Genomic DNA, 20,696 nt, shown 5'->3' with positions numbered 1-20,696 from the left:
GAAAGCTCTGCTGTTCGGACAGCTTTATGTAGGCCCTAACAGTTTGTGGGCACCGTTTATCACTGTTATTGTACAATTCATGTTTGCCCCACCAAGATTTACATGCAAAAAATCACCACTGTAGCCTAATCATGCCAAAATATCAAAACATCATGAAAAATTTAATTCACTGAAAGAAAGATAGCTCTACCCTCCTGAGCAGGCAAATTGACATATACGGTAGCTGGCTAGGCTGGTTAAACTGTAACATTGGCTTGCTTTCAATTGGCTAAATGGTCAACGGAGTTAGCTCTTCATAAGATCGAGACAATTCGTATTGCACGCTGCATATTTCAAGTGCACTCAAAAACAGATATGTATTTATATTAAGTACATTGTTCCTCAATAAAGTATTTATGAGCAAAGGAGGAAAAAAAAGTCAAGTGCGAGTGTTAGTTCCGGAGGTGGGGGATTATTTAAGACAGTTACTCTTTGAAGACGTAGTTTCAGATGTTTTCAGAACATAGGCAGGGACTGCTTTCCTAGCTTCATAGGGAAGCTGTTTCCACCATTGGCGTGCCAGGACAGAGACGGGTTGAGGTGTAGGGTTTGAGCATAGCCTGAAGGTAGGGAGGGGCAGTTCCTCTTGCTGCTCTGAAGGCAAGTACCATAGTCTTGTAGGGGAGGGGTATGTATGGGAGTTCTGATTGGTTCCAAGTTTAGCATTTTGGCAAATTTGCGTGAGCAAAGTGATGAAATATATTTATTTGAAAATGTGCAAGAATTGAAGATGCTAACACATTTTTTGGTCATAAGAATGTTTTACTGTCATATACAAAATACAAACAATCAGCGCCTCCTTCGTAGGGGATCGACCAACTTCGCGTTTTTCGGCTTCGGCCCACCACTTACGCAACACTGTTAGGATTGTCACAACCTCCATTACCAAAGTTACACCATGTGGTTACAAAAGACTACAACAACATACAGACACTTACCAACCAACTTGGCCACAATGGTACTTTACATTTATAATGGAAAATAGCAATAACAGTATGTCGTATCATTACAAAACAGGACACACGATCCGCAATATAAAGCTCACAAGTTAATGCAAGTACTTCAGATATCACCACCACAATCTGTTAATCTGCTCGAAAAGAAACAAATATAGTACATACATACATGTTGTAAACTAGTGAAGTTCATTCAGGAGTCTTATCGCAATAAAGGCAACTTCTGAATGGAAACAAATCATGGCTGTTTTTGTAGAATAGTCTTCAGCCGTTCATTGACTGTCTGATGTTTGGGAGGTCTATTCAAGCAGCTGAAACAAGCTTTGCTAATGAGCTTCATATCAAACATCATTAGTGTCTTTTCATTGTTGATAGTGGTACAGTACAGCAGTGTGTTGCCATTGGTAGGGTCATCTAATTTTGCTATTCTAATCATAGTATTCCATGAAGAATTGGTCAAATAGAATTACTGCTTGGCTGGAACCAGCTCTTGCTGGGTAAGACTGCCCACCCCTGAAATAGTGAATGTGTTTGGTCAGAGAGCAAAATAATCAACAGGCAAATAAGAATAAGCTCTCTTTTCAAAAGACCCTCATGGATGTTCTAGACTCAGGGAAACAGAAAGAACCCCTCACTGGTTACAGAAACACCGCAATGCCCAACAGTTTATACACCACATACTGTAGATACCACTATCAATCCATATATTTCCAATATAACCAACAATTATTCTAAAGGGATTTACAATATTATTCAAACTGTGTTCAGTAACCATATTTATCATTTTATTCATCCTTGATAATTAAATCCACAACTTTTTTGAATACAAATAAATTACAAATATACAAAAACAATTAAATTAAATAAAAAGTGGAGCAAAACATAGAAATACATCTTGTTAGAAAAACTTCAGCTCAATATTACCGATGGTCTGTAATGTTATAATGGATACTAGATAGAGGTTGCCCTTTTAGGCACAGATCTAGGATATGGGACAGGTAGCTGATATTGGATCTGTGCCTAAATGGGCAACTTCTACCAAGAACAGGGATGGGCCACTCCAGTCTTCGAGGGCCGGAGTGGTGCCACACCTTTTCCCGATCCCTACCAAACACAGCTGATTAAACAAATGGCATTCTGAACTGAAGATCATGATTAGTTGATTACTGCAGTCAGGCATGTTAGCTGGGGAAAAAAGTGTGGCACCGATCAGGCTCCCTGCTCTAGGTAGAAGTTGCCCTTTTAGGCACAGATCCAGAATCAGTTCACCTATCTCATATCCTTCCTCTAAGGAGTGTTCTGCCTCCTTCAGGCCAACTCTGTAATGACACTTCAATGACCACCAACCATGTCAGTCATCAGATACCAGTCTAACGGCCTGTATGTCATTAGTGATATCATTAGCTGGTGTGTATGGGAAGAGCTGGCTCTCTCGGTTGTCATGGTGACTGTGTGGACCTAGTATTGAGAGGTACACTCGACTTAATGGGCAAGTTCCAAATGGACTAACATAGTAGCCGTTGCCTGTGTGCCTGTGTGTGTTGTGTGTGAGGGAGAGAAAGCAAACATAGCTGCTGTTTCTTAGGGAAATGTTGATTTAGTTTAATTTCCACAAAATTCAACTCAACATCGATCTGAAGTCAACCTTGTTGTTTGGTTAACAACCCAATCAGCGAGTATGTGAAACAGTTTTGAGAAATACCAACACGCCCCTTTTTTGTTGGTGTTTTTGTTGGTTTTATTTTTGGTGCTTTTTACTCCTTTTCTCCCCAAATTTGTGATATCCAATTGCTAGTTACAGTCTTCTCCCATCGCTGTAACTCCTGTACGGACTCGGCAGAGGCGAAGGTTGAGAGCAATGCATCCTCCGAAACACGAGGATGCACTGCACTGCTTCTGGACACACTGCTCACTTAACCCAGAAGCCAGCCGCACCAATGTGTCGGAGGGAACACTGTACAGCTGACGACCGAAGTCAGCTTGCATGCACCTAGCTGCCACAAGTAGTCACTAGAGCGCGATGGGACAAAGACATCCCAGCAGGCCAAACACTCCCCTAACCCAGACGACGTTGGGACAAATGTGTGTTGCCTCATGGGAACCCTTACAAAATAGATAGCAAAGCTTATGTTAGGAACAGATGCAGTTGCTACAGTCTTCCGAGGTAGCAGGTGTTTAGTTTACATAAGGCTTGTGTGTGTGTAAGTTTTACTCAACATGTTTACAACAAGACACAGGTGTTGGATTCAATGATTCCATATAGTATTTATATATATTTTTCTTTCTCAGTGTTATGTGATTTGCACCTCAACCTCTATGACATTTCACACATGCACGCACGCACGCACACACACACACACACACACACACACACACACACACACACACACACACACACACACACACACACACACACGTGCATTCTGAAAGTATTCTGACCCCTTGACTTTTTCTACATTTTGTTATGTTAAAGGGTAAGACTTTAAAATTGATTAAATATTTTTTTCCCTCCTCAATTTACACACACACCCCACAATGACAAAGCAAAAACAGATTTATACATTTTTGCTAATGTATAAAAATAAATAAATAATGGAAATATGACATTTACATAAGTATTCAGACCAAAGACTCAATACTTTGTTTAAGAAACTTTGTCAGCAATTACAGCCTTGAGTCTTCTTGGGTATGATGCTACAAACTTGGCACACCTGTATTTGGGGAGTTTCTCCCATTCTTCTCTGCAGATCCTCTCAAGCTCTGTCAGGTTTGATGCGTCGCTGCACATTTGAGGTCTCTCCAGAGATGTTCGATCGGTTTTAATTCCGGGCTCTGACTGGGCCACTCAAGGACTTTCATTGACTTGTCCCAAAACCACTCCTGCATTGTCTTAGCTTTGTGCATAGGGTCGTTGTCCTGTTGGAAGATGAACCTTCGCCCTAGTCTGAGGTACTGAGCGCTCCGGAGCAGGTTTTCATCAATGATCTCTGTACTTTTCTCCATTCATCTTTCCCTCGATCCCCACAGCATGATGCTGCCATTACCATGTTTCACCGTAGGGATGGTCTCAGGTTTCCTCCAGACGTGACGCTTGGCATTCAGTTCAAAGAGTTCAATCTTGGTTTCATCAGACCAGAGAATCTTGAGAATCAGAATCAGAGTCCTTTAGGGGCATTTTGGCAAACTCCAAGCGGGCTGTCAGGTGCCTTTTTCTCTACCAAAAAGGCCTGATTGGTGGAGTGCTGCAGAGATGGTTGTCTTTCTGGAAGGTTCTCCCATCTCCACAAAGGAGATTTGGCACTCTGTCAGAGTGATAATTCCTTCGACCTTGCCAGATGCATAGTATTTCCTCCATCACATTGGTGCAGCTGGCTTCCGGGTTGGATGCGCGCTGTGTAAAGAAGCAGTGTGGCTTGGTTGGGTTGTGTATCGGAGGACGCATGACTTTCAACCTTCGTCTCTCCCGAGCCCGTATGGGAGTTGTAGCGATGAGACAAGATAGTAGCTACTAAAATAATTGGATACTATGAAATTGGGGAGAAAAAGGGGTAAAATTCAACAACAAAAAGATCTTACTCCAATCAAGTTGTAGAAACATTTCAAGGATGATCAATGGAAACATGAGCCCAATGAGCTCAATTTCGAGGCTCATAGCAAAGGGTCTTATGTAAAATAAGGTCTTTCATTTTTTTTAAATACATTTTCAAAAAAATCTAAAAACCTGTTTTTGCTTTGTCATTAAACGGGTACTGTGTGTAGATTGATGAGGGATTATTTTTTATTTAAATACATTTAAACAAATCAAATATATATTTTATATTTGAGATTCTTCCAAGTAGCCACCCTTTGCCTTGATGACAGCTTTGCACTCTCTTGGCATTTTCTCAACCAGCTTCATGAGGTAGTCACCTGGAATGCATTTCAATTAACGGTGTGCCTTGTTAAAAAGTTAATTTGTGGAATTTCTTTCTTTCCTTCTTCAGTTGTGTGGTGACAAGGTAGGGGTGGTATACAGAAGATAGCCCTATTTGGTAAAATACCAAGTCAATATTATGGCAAGAACACCTCAAATAAGCAGAGAGAAATGACAGTCCATTATTACTTTAAGACATGAAGGTCAGTCAATGCAGATCATTTCAAGAACCTTTCAAGTTTCTTCAAGTGCAGTCGCAAAAACAATCAAGCGCTATGATGAAACTGGCTCTCATGAGGACCGCCACAGGAAAGGAAGACCCAGAGTTACCTCTACTGCAGAGAATAAGTTCATTAGAGTTACCAGCCTCAAAAATTGCAGCCCAAATCAATGCTTCAGAGTTCAAGTAACAGACACATCTCAACATCAACTGTTCATAGGAGACTGTGTGAATCAGGCCTTCATGGTCGAATTGCTGCAAATAAACCACTACTAAAGGACACCAATAAGAAGAAGAGACCTGCTTGGGCCAAGAAACACGAGCAATGGACATTAGAGCGGTGGAAATCTGTCCTTTGGTCTGATGAGTCCAAATTTGAGGTTTTTGGTTCCAACTGCCGTGGCTTTATGAGATGCAGAGTAGGTGAACGGATGATCTCAGCATGTGTAGTTCCCACCGTGAAGCATGGAGGAGGACGAGTGATGGTGTGGGGGTGCTTTGCTGGTGACACTGTCATGATTTATTTAGAATTCAAGGCACACTTAACCAGCATGGTTACCACAGTATTCTGCAGCGATACGCCATCCCATCTCATTTGCACTTAGTGGGACTATCATTTGTTTTTTAACAGGACAATGACCCAACACACCTCCAGGCAGTGTAAGGGCTATTTGACCAAAAAGAAGAGTGATTGAGAGCTGCATCAGATGACCTGGCCTCCACAATCACCGACCCTCAACCCAATTGAGATGGTTTGGGATGAGTTGGACCGCAGAGTGAAGGAAAAGCAGCCAACAAGTGCTCAGCATGTCAGAACTCCTTCAAGACAGTTGGAAAAGCATTCCTCATGAAGCTGGTTGAGAGAATGCCAAGAGTGTGCAAAGCTGTTATCTAGGTAAAGGGTGGATACTTTAAAGAATCGAAAATCAAAAATATATTTAGATTTGTTTAACTTTTTTTTTTACTACATGATTCCATACGTGTTATATCATAGTTTTGATGTCTTCACTATTATTCTACAATGTAGAAAATAGTACAATTTTTTTTAAAACTTGAATGATTAGGTGTGTCCAAACTTTTGACTATATATATACACACACACACACGACCGATTGGGTGAGAACCCAAACTTTCTAAGGTACAGTAGAGCACATTATCCTGCACACTCACATAGTACACATATATACACACACATTATTTCATAGATGTGTCACTTCTTTTTGGCTATCATTCAATGGACCTTGTGTGTGTGAATTGTAAACGCCTGTACCTCAAAACAGAAGAGATGGGGAAGTGTATTTGGTTAGATCTCTTAGGTAGAGTACAGGCATAAGGTACAAGGTCTGTTGGCCACAAAGTGTGTATTTATATGTGTGTGTGTTTGTATGTGACTGACATCCTCACGCTCCCGGCTTCGCGACAGGATGTCTTATGTATCTCCCTGTGTGTGTACATACGTACATGTGTTCATACATCCTGCTCACCCTCTCGAATACTCAAGGACATCTTATCCATCTCTGCCATTATACAATCTCTGCCATTATCTCTTCTCCCTCCCTCCCTCCCTTCCTACGTCTCCTTCTTTCCCTCTCCTTGCCCTCTACTCTCTTTACAATCTGTGGGCGTGGGTGTACTACTCTTGAGGAAGTCAGACCTCAGCAGGCGGTAGAAGAGCACTATATTCATGGCAGTCATAATGGCTAGCCCTACACTCCCCGCTGTGTAGCTGAACAGGGGGATGTTGTCCCGGTTCAGGACCAGCCAGCGGGTCATCCAGGCCAGGGTGTTGATCCGGAACACCACATAGGTACCTGGAATAATATGTTGTTCGTTATTATCAGCACTAAGAACAGAGATCCTATTAAATGACACAGAACAGAGATTCTATTAAATGACACAGAACAGAGATCCTATTAAATGACACATGTATTTCTATATGTAATTCTATGGGGCAACATTTGTATAATCTACTTACTACAGTGCTTTATGACAGTTGAAAGGTCATGTAACCAAACCACTTAATCGCAACACCTCATGATGTGAAGTTATAGATAATAAATGTCTAGCACAAGCTAGCTGTTCATAAAAAATATCCTTTCAGCATTGAAACCTTATGAACGTGACAGTACCTAGGTTGACCATGCTGTTGATGCGGTAGAGGTTGCCCTCTGCTAGGTTGGCCATGCGTAAGATCTGCCGCAGGTGGAGGAACACAGAGTTGATCTCAACAAGGAGGGCCACCACAGCAAAGCCCACGTAGCGACCGGTCAGGACGGTGATGCCGAAACAGCTGATCACCTAGGAGGAAGAGAGAGCGAGAGAGAGGGAGAATGAGAAACTTAAGACACCGAGTGGCAGTGATTTAGTCAAATTCCTAAACCTAGAGTTTGACTTAAGTCCTAAGTCCCTAGCTTTCGAGTCCAGGTCTGAGTCAACTCACATGTCCTAACATAACAAACAAACAACCTACTCATCTACCCAGAAGTCACATGGTTAACCATCATCTCATGAGGTAGTGGTGGGATGACTGGGATCTCATGACTTAGGTCATGTCCACCATATTAGCCACGGTGCAAAACGCACCACATCCTGTGACCACCTGACTCAAAGCACTACAGACTTTTTTTGTATTTATGATAAACATTGTATTATTTCCGGAAAATGTCATGCAGTTAGATTATCATAATTTGTAAGTCGCTCTGGATAAGAGCGTCTGCTAAATGACTTAAATGTAAATGTATAAGAAGCCTTTGTTTGTTTTTCCTTTATTTGCTTGTCAGATACATGCATTTGAAGGTCAAACACTGACTACTCTTTATTTAATTACATTGAGGAAGGTCATCATGCTTATGAAACATCTGCAAGGTCATGGTTATGAAATGAAAGTCTGAGGCTACAGCATATCAGACAGTCTTTGGTAACGGGGTGATGTAGTAGCATACTAGAACCAATAGGTGGCACCCAATGCCAGTCTACAATAGAGCCACTATAGAATGTGTACATACTGCTCTGATATACAATAACTTCAGGGAAATCTTTTGAATAATCTTTTATTAGACTGCAGCAACCTTTACAACGTCTGTATTGTGTTGTGTGTCAGAGTTAGATCAGTAAATCTCACATCCATCTTAGTTACTGTAGCAGACTGGAGAGATTTATGTTTTCCCCAAAATATCCCATTGAGAACAGCAATGCCCGAGCAGTCCAATGACCTGACCCTGTCCACACTGTTACTAACCCGAACCTTTCTCAAAATTCCTGTCTCAATTCAAACCACTGAATTACACAGTCTGCCTCCCAAATGGCACCCTATTCCCAATATAGTGCATTGTGTGTGTGCATAAAAGTAGCAAACAACATAGGGAATAGGGTGCCATTTGAAACGCAGCTTTAATTCTGGGAGGCTGTAGACCATGTTACATAGCAGTTACTGGCACACCAATGTAGCGATGTAAAGCACAAAGTATCTTGTTAGGACACTCAAACATCTTCAATGGCTCAGTTGTGCGGCTGAGCTTAACAATTAGGCAGGACCCAATGGAAGGGCTTTCAGTGTGTGTATGTGTGTGGTGTGTATGTGGCCCCAGGGGTGAGGCTGGAGTCAACAGACGAGGTGCCGTCCCTAAACTGACAAATGGTCATGGGATAAACAGCAGCACACACAATGAGGTCTAGTCTAAAGGTCAGCACACACACTGGCTAGTGGCTACTCCCTTAAGAGGAATAAAAAGTCAGAAAGAGACGCTTACATGTAGAAACTCAGGTCCAAACTCAGGTCCAAGCATGTCTGAATAATAACACCTATTTAGCCAGACTACCAGCAGACTACCAGCAGACTGCCAGCACTGACGTGAGACACAGACGATGCAATCTCAACCACACTGCACACTGCCCTAACCCATCTGGACAAGAGGAATACCTATGTGAGAATGCTGTTCATCGACTACAGCTCGGCATTTAACACCATAGTACCCTCCAAGCTCGTCATCAAGCTCGAAACCCTGGGTCTCGACCCCGCCCTGTGCAACTGGGTACTGGACTTCCTGACGGGCCGCCCCCAGGTGGTGAGGGTAGGCAACAACATCTTTACCCCGCTGATCCTCAACACTGGGGCCCCACAAGGGTGCGCTCTGAGCCCTCTCCTGTACTCCCTGTTCACCCACGACTGCGTGGCCATGCACGCCTCCAACTCAATCATCAAGTTCGCGGACGACACAACAGTGGTAGGCTTTATTACCAACAACGACGAGACGACCTACAGGGAGGAGGTGAGGGCCCTCGGAGTGTGGTGTCAGGAAAATAACCTCACACTCAACGTCAACAAAACTAAGGAGATGATTGTGGACTTCAGGAAACAGCAGAGGGAACACCCCCCTATCCACATCGATGGAACAGTAGTGGAGAGGGTAGTAAGTTTTAAGTTCCTCGGCATACACATCACAGACAAACTGAATTGGTCCACCCACACAGACAGCATCGTGCAGAAGGCAGGCGCAGCAGCGCCTCTTCAACCTCAGGAGGCTGAAGAAATTCGGCTTGTCACCAAAAGCACTCACAAACTTCTACAGATGCACAATCGAGAGCATCCTGGCGGGCTGTATCACCGCCTGGTACGGCAACTGCTCCGCCCACAACCGTAAGGCTCTCCAGAGGGTAGTGAGGTCTGCACAACGCATCACCGGGGGCAAACTACCTGCCCTCCAGGACACCTACACCACCCGATGTTACAGGAAGGCCATAAAGATCATCAAGGACAACAACCACCCGAGCCACTGCCTGTTCACCCCGCTATCATCCAGAAGGCGAGGTCAGTACAGGTGCATCAAAGCTGGGACCGAGAGACTGAAAAACAGCTTCTATCTCAAGGCCACCAGACTGTTAAACAGCAACACTAACATTGAGTGGCTGCTGCCAACACACTGACTCAACTCCAGCCACTTTAATAATGGGAATTGATGGGAAATGATGTAAAATATATCACTAGCCACTTTAAACAATGCTACCTAATATAATGTTTACATACCCTAAATTATTCATCTCATATGTATACGTATGTACTGTACTCTATATCATCCACTGCATCTTTATGTAATACATGTATCACTAGCCCCTTTAACTATGCCACTTTGTTTACATACTCATCTCATATGTATATAATGTTCTCGATACCATCTACTGTATCTTTCCTATGCTGTACCATCACTCATTCATATATCTATATGTACATATTCTTTATCCCCCTACACTTGTGTATAAGACAGTAGTTTTGGAATTGTTAGTTAGATTACTTGTTGGTTATTACTGCATTGTCGGAACTAGAAGCACAAGCATTTTGCTACACTCGCATTAACATCTGCTAACCATGTGTATGTGACAAATAAAATTTGATTTGATTTATGTCCTATCTCCTGCTGCAGGCTGTGTGTATGTGTGTGTATATATAGAGGACCTAATCCCATGCTGCTCTTAGCCAATAAGGTGTGTGTGACTCTTTCCCCAGGGAGAGAGAAGTCCCAGGTAAACACCCCGGTTTCTCATACATACACACTCACACTAAACTTCAACCTGTCTTATCGTTCTTCCAGGTCACACATCTCCTCCGGGACACTCAAAACAGGAACTATGGAGATCAAATATAGTATAAAAAGCTCTGCTAAGAGACCTCATGACCAGGATTCTGTTTACATGATTATCTATCACCTTGTAGCTCTCTCTGTGACGTCTTGTAAGAGTGCTGTATGGTCTCTCAACATTGATCCTTGGCACTCACTGTGTAGGCTGGTTCTCACTTCAGCTGAACATCAAGACAGACACGTACTAACTGTATGTATTAAGAATAACTGCTTGGTCAATTAGAACAAACATTTTTGAATCACCTATTTTAGAAATACTGTTTGATATTCAGACTCCATTTTGGTTACTTATCTGTGATACTTCAAATAGTAGAATTTGACCATGGATTGTTGGTTGAAATAAAAAGCCTGCATACATAATGATTCCTGATGACCCTGGGACAATAGACTTAGCAGTCTCGTTGGAGATCCTACTATGTGTGTTTATGTCTGCTTGTATGGCCATGGCTTCCTCTATGATGTTTGAGGAGCGTCGTTAGTGAGAGGTATGTTCAGTAGAGACACTGATTGTAGTTTCCTCCCTGTCCTTGTGAAGGGAGGGGGTAATCAGAGCCATGTATATAATGACTGATTGTAATCATTGATAGAAGTGGGTGAGGAGGCACTCACTTAATAACCCCTTACACAAGCTTTACACTACAAAACCTTGATTCCCCACTATGATCCAGCGAAGCAGTCAGGCCATAATCAGGAAATGATAGCCTCAAATCGCCACTGAGAGAGACAGGGGGACATCACTTGGCCAAAGCTCAGGCACGTGGCTCTTTTTGTAGGGTATGATTAGGACCAGACGCCGTAGCCTAGGTCCTGGCTGGGTCCTGTCAGTTAAACAAATTAAATCAAACCATGAAAGGGGATGAACCCCAAAAACCTTGCCCAACAGTGAGCCCCCCTGGCTGGGGTTGAAGCTACTGTAATCCTCTCTCCTCTGTATCAGACAGACAGATAAGACAGCCCTGGACCATTAGAATGATTCAGCATTAGCATGCTATCCCCTGCTAAGCCAGGGTCAGGCTTGGCAGCGAGCTGCTGGTAGCCTATTAACAGTGCCACAGACAGAGACTCAGAGTGGATATACACAGGGCCAAGGGGATGAGACTGCTGGCAGGGGACCCAGTCTGTGACAGCATGGATGGGAAAGTGGGCACGGTGAGGTTAGCCTTGCTCTTACACTATGTGCTGCTGTGTCATGTTCAGTAAGGTACAATGTAGCAAAACGTTTTGAAATGGAAAGCAAGAATCAGCAGTAGAACCCTAGTTACAAAGCATTTTCTCTCGTTTTGTGTATATTGAACTGGTTGGGGGTAAAGGAGAAAGGGTGAAAACAGCTTGTGTTTGCGTGAAGAATGGCAGGTAAGGGAAAGATAGATCAAAGATGGCCGATAGACCCAAGGTGGCACACAGCACTGGCAGAGCGACAATGGCGGATGATAAAAACAAAAGTGGCCTAGATACTCAATTTCTAGTAATAAAAGATAATTGACTTGGGTGTTGATAAGCATTTAGATGCAACTTCTGGAGTCATGGCCAAGGCAGCAGAAAAAAACTAAAATGTCAGCCAGGTGGGAATGGAACGGAGTCAGTCCATCTGTAGAGCATTGACCTCTCTTTGAGCCCCGAGAGGTTAACGCACCTCAAACCAAACCTGTTTCTCTGGTTACAGATGATGACATGAAAAAGGCCTCCAGAGTGAATCTTGGTAGCCTGAGCAGCCTGTTCTGCAGGTGATGAAATGAAGACAGTACACACACACACACACCACCTAGAAGGCGGAGACAGAACAGGGATCGTGAGACTGATAAACAGCTTCTATCGCCAAGCCATCAGACTGTTAATCAGTCATCACTAGCCGGCCTCCGCCCAGTACCCTGCCCTGAACTTTAGACAGTGTTACTAGCCGGCTATGACCCGGTTACTCAACCCTGCACCTTAGAGACTGCTGGCCTATGTACAGTTGAAGTCGGAAGTTTACATACACTTAGGTTGGAGTCATTAAAACTTGTTTTTCAACCACTCCACAAATTTCTTGTTAACAAACTATAGTTTTGGCAAGTCAGTTAGGACATCTACTTTGTGCATGACACAGGTCATTTTTCCAATAATTGTTTACAGACAGATTATTTCACTTATAATTAACAATTCCAGTGGGTCAGAAGTTTACATACATGAGGTTCACTGTGCCTTTAAACAGCTTGGAAAATTCCAGAAAATCATGTCATGACTTTAGAAGCTTCTGATAGGCTAATTGACATAATTTGAGTCAATTGGAGGTGTACCTGTGGTTGTATTTCAAGGCCTACCTTCAAACTCAGTGCCTATTTGCTTGACATCATGGGAAAATCAAACGAAATCAGCTAAGACCTCAGAAAAAAATGGTAGACCTCCACAAGTCTGGTTCATCCTTGGGAGCAATTTCCAAATGACTGAAGGTACCACGTTCATCTGTACAAACAATAGTATGCAAGTATAAACACCATGGGACCACACAGCAGCCATACCGCTCAGGAAGGAGACGCGTTCTGTCTCCTGGAGATGAATGTACTTTGGTGAGAAAAGTGCAAATCAATCCCAGAACAACAGCAAAGGACCTGATGAAGATGCTGGAGGAAAGAGGTATGAAAGTATCTATATCCACAGTAAAATTAGTCCGATATTGATATAATCTAAAAGGCTGCTAGGCAAGGAAGAAGCCACTGCTCCAAAATCGCCATAAAAAGCCAGACTACGGTTTGCTGGTTTGCAACTACGGTTTGCAACTGTAGTAACCAAAACACGTGTTAAATCAAATATATATTTTATATTTGAGATTCTTTAAAGTAGCTGATGACAGCTTTGCGCCCTCCTCTTTTTCTATTGTGTTATTAACTGTATGTTTGTTTATTCCATGTGTAACTCTTGTGTTGTTGTTTGTATCGCACTGCTTTGCCTTATCTTGGCCAGGTCGCAGGTGTAATTGAGAACTTGTTCTCAACTGGCCTACCTGGTTAAATAAAGGTGAAATAAATAAAATAAAGAATATATACAGTGTGTGCAAACGTCATAAGGAGGTAAGGCAATAAACAGGCTATAGTAGCAAAATAATTACAATTTAGCAAGTTAACACTGGAGTGATAGATGTGCAGATGATGATGTGCAAGTAGAAATACTGTGCAAAAAAAGTAAATAAGAACAATATGGGGATGAGGTAGGTAGTTGGATGGGCTATTTACAGATGGGCTGTGTACAGCTGCAGCAATCGGTCGTCTGCTCAAATAGCTGATGCTTAAAGTTAGTGAGGGAGATATGTCTCCAACTTCAGTGATTTTTGCAATTCATTCCAGTCATTGGCAGCAGAGAGCTGGAAGGAAAGGCAGCCAGAGCAGGTGTTGGCTTTGGGGATGACCAGTGAGATATACCCACTGGAGCGCGTGCTATGGGTGTTGTTATGGTGACCAGTGAGCTGAGATAAGGCGGAGCTTTACCTAGCAAAGACTTATAGATGACCTGGAGCCAGTGGGTCTGGCGACGAATATGTACCGAGGGCCAGCCAACGAGAGCATACAGGTCACAGTGGTGGGTGGTACAGTGGGGCAAAAAAGTATTTAGTCAGCCACCAATTGTGCAAGTTCTCCCACTTAAAAAGATGAGAGGCCTGTAATTTTCATCATAGGTACACTTCAACTATGACAGACAAAATGAGGAGAAAAAATCCAGAAAATCACATTGTAGGATTTTTTATGAATTTATTTGCAAATTATGGTGGAAAATAAGTATTTGGTCACCTACAAACATGCAAGATTTCTGGCTCTCACAGACCTGTAACTTCTTCTTTAAGAGGCTCCTATGTCCACCACTCATTACCTGTATTAATGGCAACTGTTTGAAATTGTTATCAGTATAAAAGACACCTGTCCACAACCTCCAACAGTCACACTCCAAATTCCACTATGGCCAAGACCAAAGAGCTGTCAAAGGACACCAGAAACACAATTGTAGACCTGTACCAGGCTGGGAAGACTGAATATGCAATCGGTAAGCAGCTTGGTTTGAAGAAATCAACTGTGGGAGCAATTATTAGGAAATGGAAGACATACAAGACCACTGATAATCTCACTCGATCTGGGGCTCCACGCAAGATCTCACCCCGTGGGGTCAAAATGATCACAAGAACGGTGAGCAAAAATCCCAGAACCACACAAACCCAGTGAATGACCTGCAGAGAGCTGGGACCAAAGTAATAAAGCCTACCATCAGTAACACACTACGCCGCCAGGGACTCAAATCCTGCAGTGCCAGACGTGTCCCCCTGCATAAACCAGTACATGTCCAGGCCCGTCTGAAGTTTGCTAGAGAGCATTTGGATGATCCAGAAGAAGATTGGGAGAATGTCATATGGTCAGATGAAACCAAAATATAACTTTTTGGTAAAAACTCAACTCGTTGTGTTTGGAGGACAAAGAATGCTGAGTTGCATCCAAAGAACACCATACCTACTGTGAAGCATGGGGGTGGAAACATCATGCTTTGGGGCTGTTTTTCTGCAAAGGGACCAGGGCGACTGATCCGTGTAAAGGAAAGAATGAATGGGGCCATGTATCGTGAGATTTTGAGTGAAATCCTCCATCCAACAGCAAGGGCATTTTTTTTAACCTTTATTTAACTAGGCAAGTCAGTTAAGAACAAATTCTTATTTTCAATGACGGCCTAGGAACAGTGGGTTAACTGCCTGTTCAGGGGCAGAACGACAGATTTGCACCTTGTCAGCTCGGTGGTTTGAACTTGCAACCTTTTGGTTACTAGTCCAACGCTCTAACCACTAGGCTACACTGCCGAAGATGAAACGTGGCTGGGTCTTTCAGCATGACAAACGTGGCAGGGTCTTTCAGCATGACAATGATCCCAAACACACCGCCCGGGAAACGAAGGAGTGGCTTCGTAAGAAGCATTTCAAGGTCCTGCAGTGGCCTAGCCAGTCTCCAGATCTCAACCCCATAGAAAATCTTTGGAGGGAGTTGAAAGTCCGTGTTGCCCAGCAACAGCCCCAAAACATCACTGTTCTAGAGGGGATCTGCATGGAGGAATGGGCCAAAATACCAGCAACAGTGTGTGGAAACCTTGTGAAGACTTACAGAAAACGTTTGACCTCTGTCATTGCCAACAAAGGGTATATAACAAAGTATTGAGATAAACTTTTGTTATTGACCAAATACTTCTTTTCCACCATAATTTGCAAATAAATTCATAAAAAATCCTACCATGCGATTTTCTGGATTTTCTGAAAATTACAGGCCTCTCTCATCTTTTTAAGTGGGAGAACTTGCACAATTGGTGGCTGACTAAATACTTTTTTGCCCAACTGTATATGGGGCTTTGGTGACAGAACGGATGGCACTGTGATAGACTGCATCCAGTTTGCTGAGTAGAGTGTTGGAGGCTATTTTGTAAATGACATTGTCGAGGATCGGTAGGATGGTCAGTTTTACGAGGGTATGTTTGCCAGCATGAGTGAAGAATCCTTTGTTTGCGAAATAGCAAGCCGATTTCAGATTTAATTTTGGATCGTAGATTTATAATATGAGTCTGGAAGGAGACTTTACAGTCTGGCCAGACACCTAGGTATTTGTAGTGGTCCACATATTCTAAGTCAGAACCGTCCAGAGTTGTGATGCTAGTCGGGCGGGTGGGTGCAGGCAGCGATCGGTTGAAAAGCATGCATTTAGTTTTACTAGTGTTTAAGAGCAGTTGGAGGCCACAGAAGGAGTGTTGTATGGCATTGAAGCTCGTTTGGAGGTTTGTTAACACAGTATCCAAAGAAGGGCCAGATGTATACAGAATGGTGTCTTCTGCGTAGAGGTGGATCAAGGAATCACCCACAGCAAGAGTGACATCATTGACATATAAAGAGAAAAGATTCGGACTAAGAATTGAACCCTGTGGTACCCCCAAAGAGACTGCCAGAGGCCCGGACCCTTGAATGAGTAGGTGTCCAAACTTTTGACTGGTACTGTATAACAGTCTAAAGTTTGTGTTGGGGTGTGTATATATGACAAATACCCCCCCACGCCAAATTTTGTGTGTCTCATCCCAGTGCAGGGTCAAAGGTGAAGGTAAACAGCATTTGTGATGGCCAGTCCTCAATACAGCGCAGTATGTGTAATGTAAACATGGGGCCAGGGACCAGGCACATTCCTCACAGGGTCTAAATATAACAGGAAGGCATAAACACCACTCAGACCCTGACTCCCTGTACAAAATACTATCACACACATGTACACACACTTCACACACTCAAGCATGCCAAACACAAGATGAGGTGTTAGGTGTTTGATGCTTTCGTGTACAAAGCTAATGATTAGTCTACTGATTAGAGTGTGGGTTGCCTAGTATAGTGGCCTCTAACTGTGAAGAACATAGCAACAGCAGGAGTTCTGTGTCATCTCGACTAGTCATGATTCTAATAATCAAAATGGTAACAGGCTTTTACTGTAAAGTTGGGTTGCACAACCAGTCTGGTAGGCACACACACATAGCCCCATAACCACCACTGCATTCAACACACATTACAACACTCAACAGCCCCTCCAAAAAAACAGGCCTGTTCTCCCTATCGGCTGGTCCCAGGGTGCAGTTTACTGACTAGTAACACCACGCTCCATAGCGACCATCACACTCAAACAGAGTTACTCCGATAGCAACGGGTCAATACTGGACTGGAGTAGACAGATGGAGGTTTTCCATTTTTCCAGTGGGGGATATTGGAAGGGAAGGGAAAATGGGCTAGGGAAGTCTATGGTAAGGAAGTAAATGGGAAAGCCTATGGAAACCACTCTGTCTTGTGTAAAGCAGGGCCAGGGTGTGGTTCAGGAGAGGAAGTTTTATGTACAGTATGTAAGTGTAGGGTGGTCTACACCCAAAAAATATGTGTATGAACCATCATGTTCACACAAACCCCCCACCCCCACACACTTGCATGAACACAAACACACATCCACGTTACAGAAAACAACCCACATCCGCAGTAGTAGATACTGTGATGACCCTTCTAGGGCTGATCAGGGTTAATGCCACGGTCAACGATTGACCATAGATTAAAAAATAAAAAACATTATGTATGCTGTGCATCCATGGTTAGTAATGGTAAACTACAAAAAAAGTTGTGTTTTCATCATGAAATGTGTTTCGAAAGGTCGCTGTGACATTCATACTCGTCACTAGTCCTCACTAGTGGTCGCCAGATGATAGGTGTGGAAGTGTTGGTTTTGGTGACTCACCTCACTTAACTTTCTCCTAGATGTTGATTAGTATAGAAGCTACTTCAAAAACGATGTATCTACACTACTCAGTGACCACTTGGCTGTATATGTACACTACAGACTACTGTCAGTGTAACAATACATTTATCCTATGAATACTTATGCTTTACGTTTTGAGCAAATTCAAATGTTTCCATAACTACCCAGCATACATTTAAATGGTGTGTTTTCCGAACAACTGTAACTGAGCTAAATATAGGAGTTTCCCTATACACATGTTGGAATCTGGGATTGCCTTTTGAGTACATCCTCTCCTCCCAAGACTACACACACTCCATAGTTGCTGGAAAACCGTAGACATAAATGCTTTGGAATTCACAGCTAACCTTCTGGCTGGCAGCCAAGTCTCTCTCTCTCCCGCTCCCTCTAAATAAAATACAATTTAATTGGTCACATATACATTTTTAGCAGATGTTGTTGTGGGTGTAGCAAAATGCTTGTGTTTCTAGCCCCGACTGTGCAGTAATATCTAACAAGAAATATCTAACAATTTCACAACATATACCCAATACACACAAATCTAAGTAAAGGAATGGAATTAAGAATATATAACTATATGGACGAGCAATGTCAGAGCGGCATAGACTAAGATACAGTAGAATAGTATAGAATTCAGTATATACATATGAGATGAGTAATGCTAGCTATGTAATATTATTAAAGTGACTTGTGTTCCGTTTATTAAAGTGGCCAGTGATTTCAAGTCTATGTATATAGGCAGAAGCCTCTACGTGCTAGTGATGGCTGTTTAACAGTCTGATGGCCTTGAGACTGAAAAACAGCTTCTCTCTCGGTCCCAGCTTTGATGCACCTGTACTGACCTCGCCTTCTGGATGATAGTGAACAGGCAGTGGCTCGGGTGGTTGTTGTCCTTGATGATCTTTTTGGCCTTCCTATGACATCGGGTGCTGTAGGTGTCCTGGAGGGCAGGTAGTTTGTCCCTGATGATGCGTGGGCAGACCGCACCACCCTCAGGAGGAAGCAGGGCACTCCAATAGCGTCACCTTGACTACAGTATGAAGTCAGTAAAGGCCAACTCCCTCATTCTGTTCTCCCTGGGCCTGGCTCTCCAGTTTCTGAACGTAGCGGATTTCTTGAAGAACCACATTCCTGGTTGCCATGCCAACATCTCACAACAGTCACTCTGTTTAAGCACATCTGGATTTCCTGCCCAACCTCTTAGCAACAGAATAATGTTTATGACAATGTGGGTTCTCCTGACAATGTGGACACTTCATAACAGTGTAGAGACGTTATGACTTCGCAGAGTTTCTTATTGTCAGGCCCTAGGCACAATAATTATATTTCTGTCCAATACCAGTGTACAACAAAATGTTAAAAAGTTTACTGTTGAGGTATTTATTTATTTTTATTTGATTTAACTAGGCAAGTAATTCAAGAACAAATTCTTCTTTTCAATGACAGCCTAGGAACAGTGGGTTAACTGCCTTGTTCACGGGCAGAACGACAGATTTTTACCTCGTCAGCTTGGGGATTTGATCTTGCAACCTTTCGGGTTACTAGTCCAAAGCTCTAACCACTAGGCTACCTGCCAATAAGATTTACTAGCACTTTTGAGAATGGTTTCTAGTTAAGAGGCTGGTTCAATCTGTGTGGATATTGGATGAGAGGGGCCTTAGACTGGTATCATTGGATGAGTAGTTTACAATATGGAACGACACTGAGGAATGGAAACAAACGTTTTACAAAAGAAGGGAACACTGGACCTAGATGAAAACATGCACATGCATATAACTAACTACAGATCCCCATCGGTCTGTTGCAATGAGAAGGGGCAGAGGCTGTCTTGAGTGAGTGGATTTGGGGTGGATGGAGTGCTGTTTTGACTGTTTAGGTGTATGGGATATGGGGGTGGAGATCTGGGTTGAGCGTGTGTGAGAGGGGGTTCATGTGGAGACCAGATTTCTTCTGTCTGGAAACACATGCTGAGGAGAGAGGCAGAGGGGTTTCCCTCCTCCAAAGAGATGTGGCCGCAAAACACACCACAACTCTCCCGTCAAGAATCTATAGACACATTCTCTGCCTCACCCCACTCTCCCTTTCCTCTCCTTCACACTCAATCTCTCACTCAATCACATTATTCTGGTCTTCTCACTTTGGTTATTGTAAGTTCTAATAACATCCATGCAGTGATAGGGCTAAAACACATGAGGTTTAGCTCATAGCTCTAGGTTTAGGCGATATGTTGAAAGAACTGAAACTTGCGCAAAACTAAATAGCAAGCGATACTCCTTCTGCCTCCTCAACCCACAGAGTAGAACCCTGGCCAAAAGAGGAATGTTTGTGGAGCACATGAAGATCTCTGGAATATTTCTTTGGCAAATACATTCAGCAGCCTGCTATACAAATGAAATTGCTCCTGCTGACATTGCTTCTTGGAGTCCAGGGACATTTTAGTGGTTTGTGAAAAGCAAACCACAATTTCACAAACCACATATTACAGAAAATGATGTTCATGAATTTACTTCCAAAGCAAATTCGAAATTATAACTCAACATGCTTTTTTTTTTTTTGCTTTTAGAGTACACTTAAGAGAGAGTAGGGATGAGAATGTTCAATAACTTTGGAATGAAGAAGCAGAACGCATGGCATGTACTACAGCTTTGGCGGCTGCTCTACTAA

The 20,696-nt window shown here is 42.9% G+C and overlaps 2 protein-coding genes across 2 annotated transcripts in view; one reads left to right on the top strand and one right to left on the bottom strand.

Moving 5' to 3' along the window:
- Positions 1 to 20,696, top strand: part of LOC135552870 (apoptosis-inducing factor 3-like) — a 63,497-nt gene that overhangs the window by 2,324 nt on the left and 40,477 nt on the right. The window lies entirely within an intron of this gene.
- The window catches only part of LOC135552869 (TLC domain-containing protein 2-like), a 41,643-nt gene continuing 22,701 nt past the window's right edge, over positions 1,755 to 20,696 (bottom strand). Inside the window, exons 4-5 of the mRNA XM_064984782.1 lie at positions 7,258 to 7,426; positions 1,755 to 6,939 (exon numbers count right to left, since the gene is read on the bottom strand). Coding sequence (XP_064840854.1) covers positions 6,698 to 6,939; positions 7,258 to 7,426 — 411 coding nt within the window. The 3' untranslated portion in view covers positions 1,755 to 6,697. The remainder of the gene's footprint in view (positions 6,940 to 7,257; positions 7,427 to 20,696) is intronic.

This window comes from Oncorhynchus masou, chromosome 13, assembly GCF_036934945.1.
Source record: "Oncorhynchus masou masou isolate Uvic2021 chromosome 13, UVic_Omas_1.1, whole genome shotgun sequence".
NCBI lineage: Eukaryota > Metazoa > Chordata > Actinopteri > Salmoniformes > Salmonidae > Oncorhynchus > Oncorhynchus masou.
Note: the sequence above shows the minus strand (reverse complement) of the source record. Positions and strands in the feature narration are given on the sequence as shown.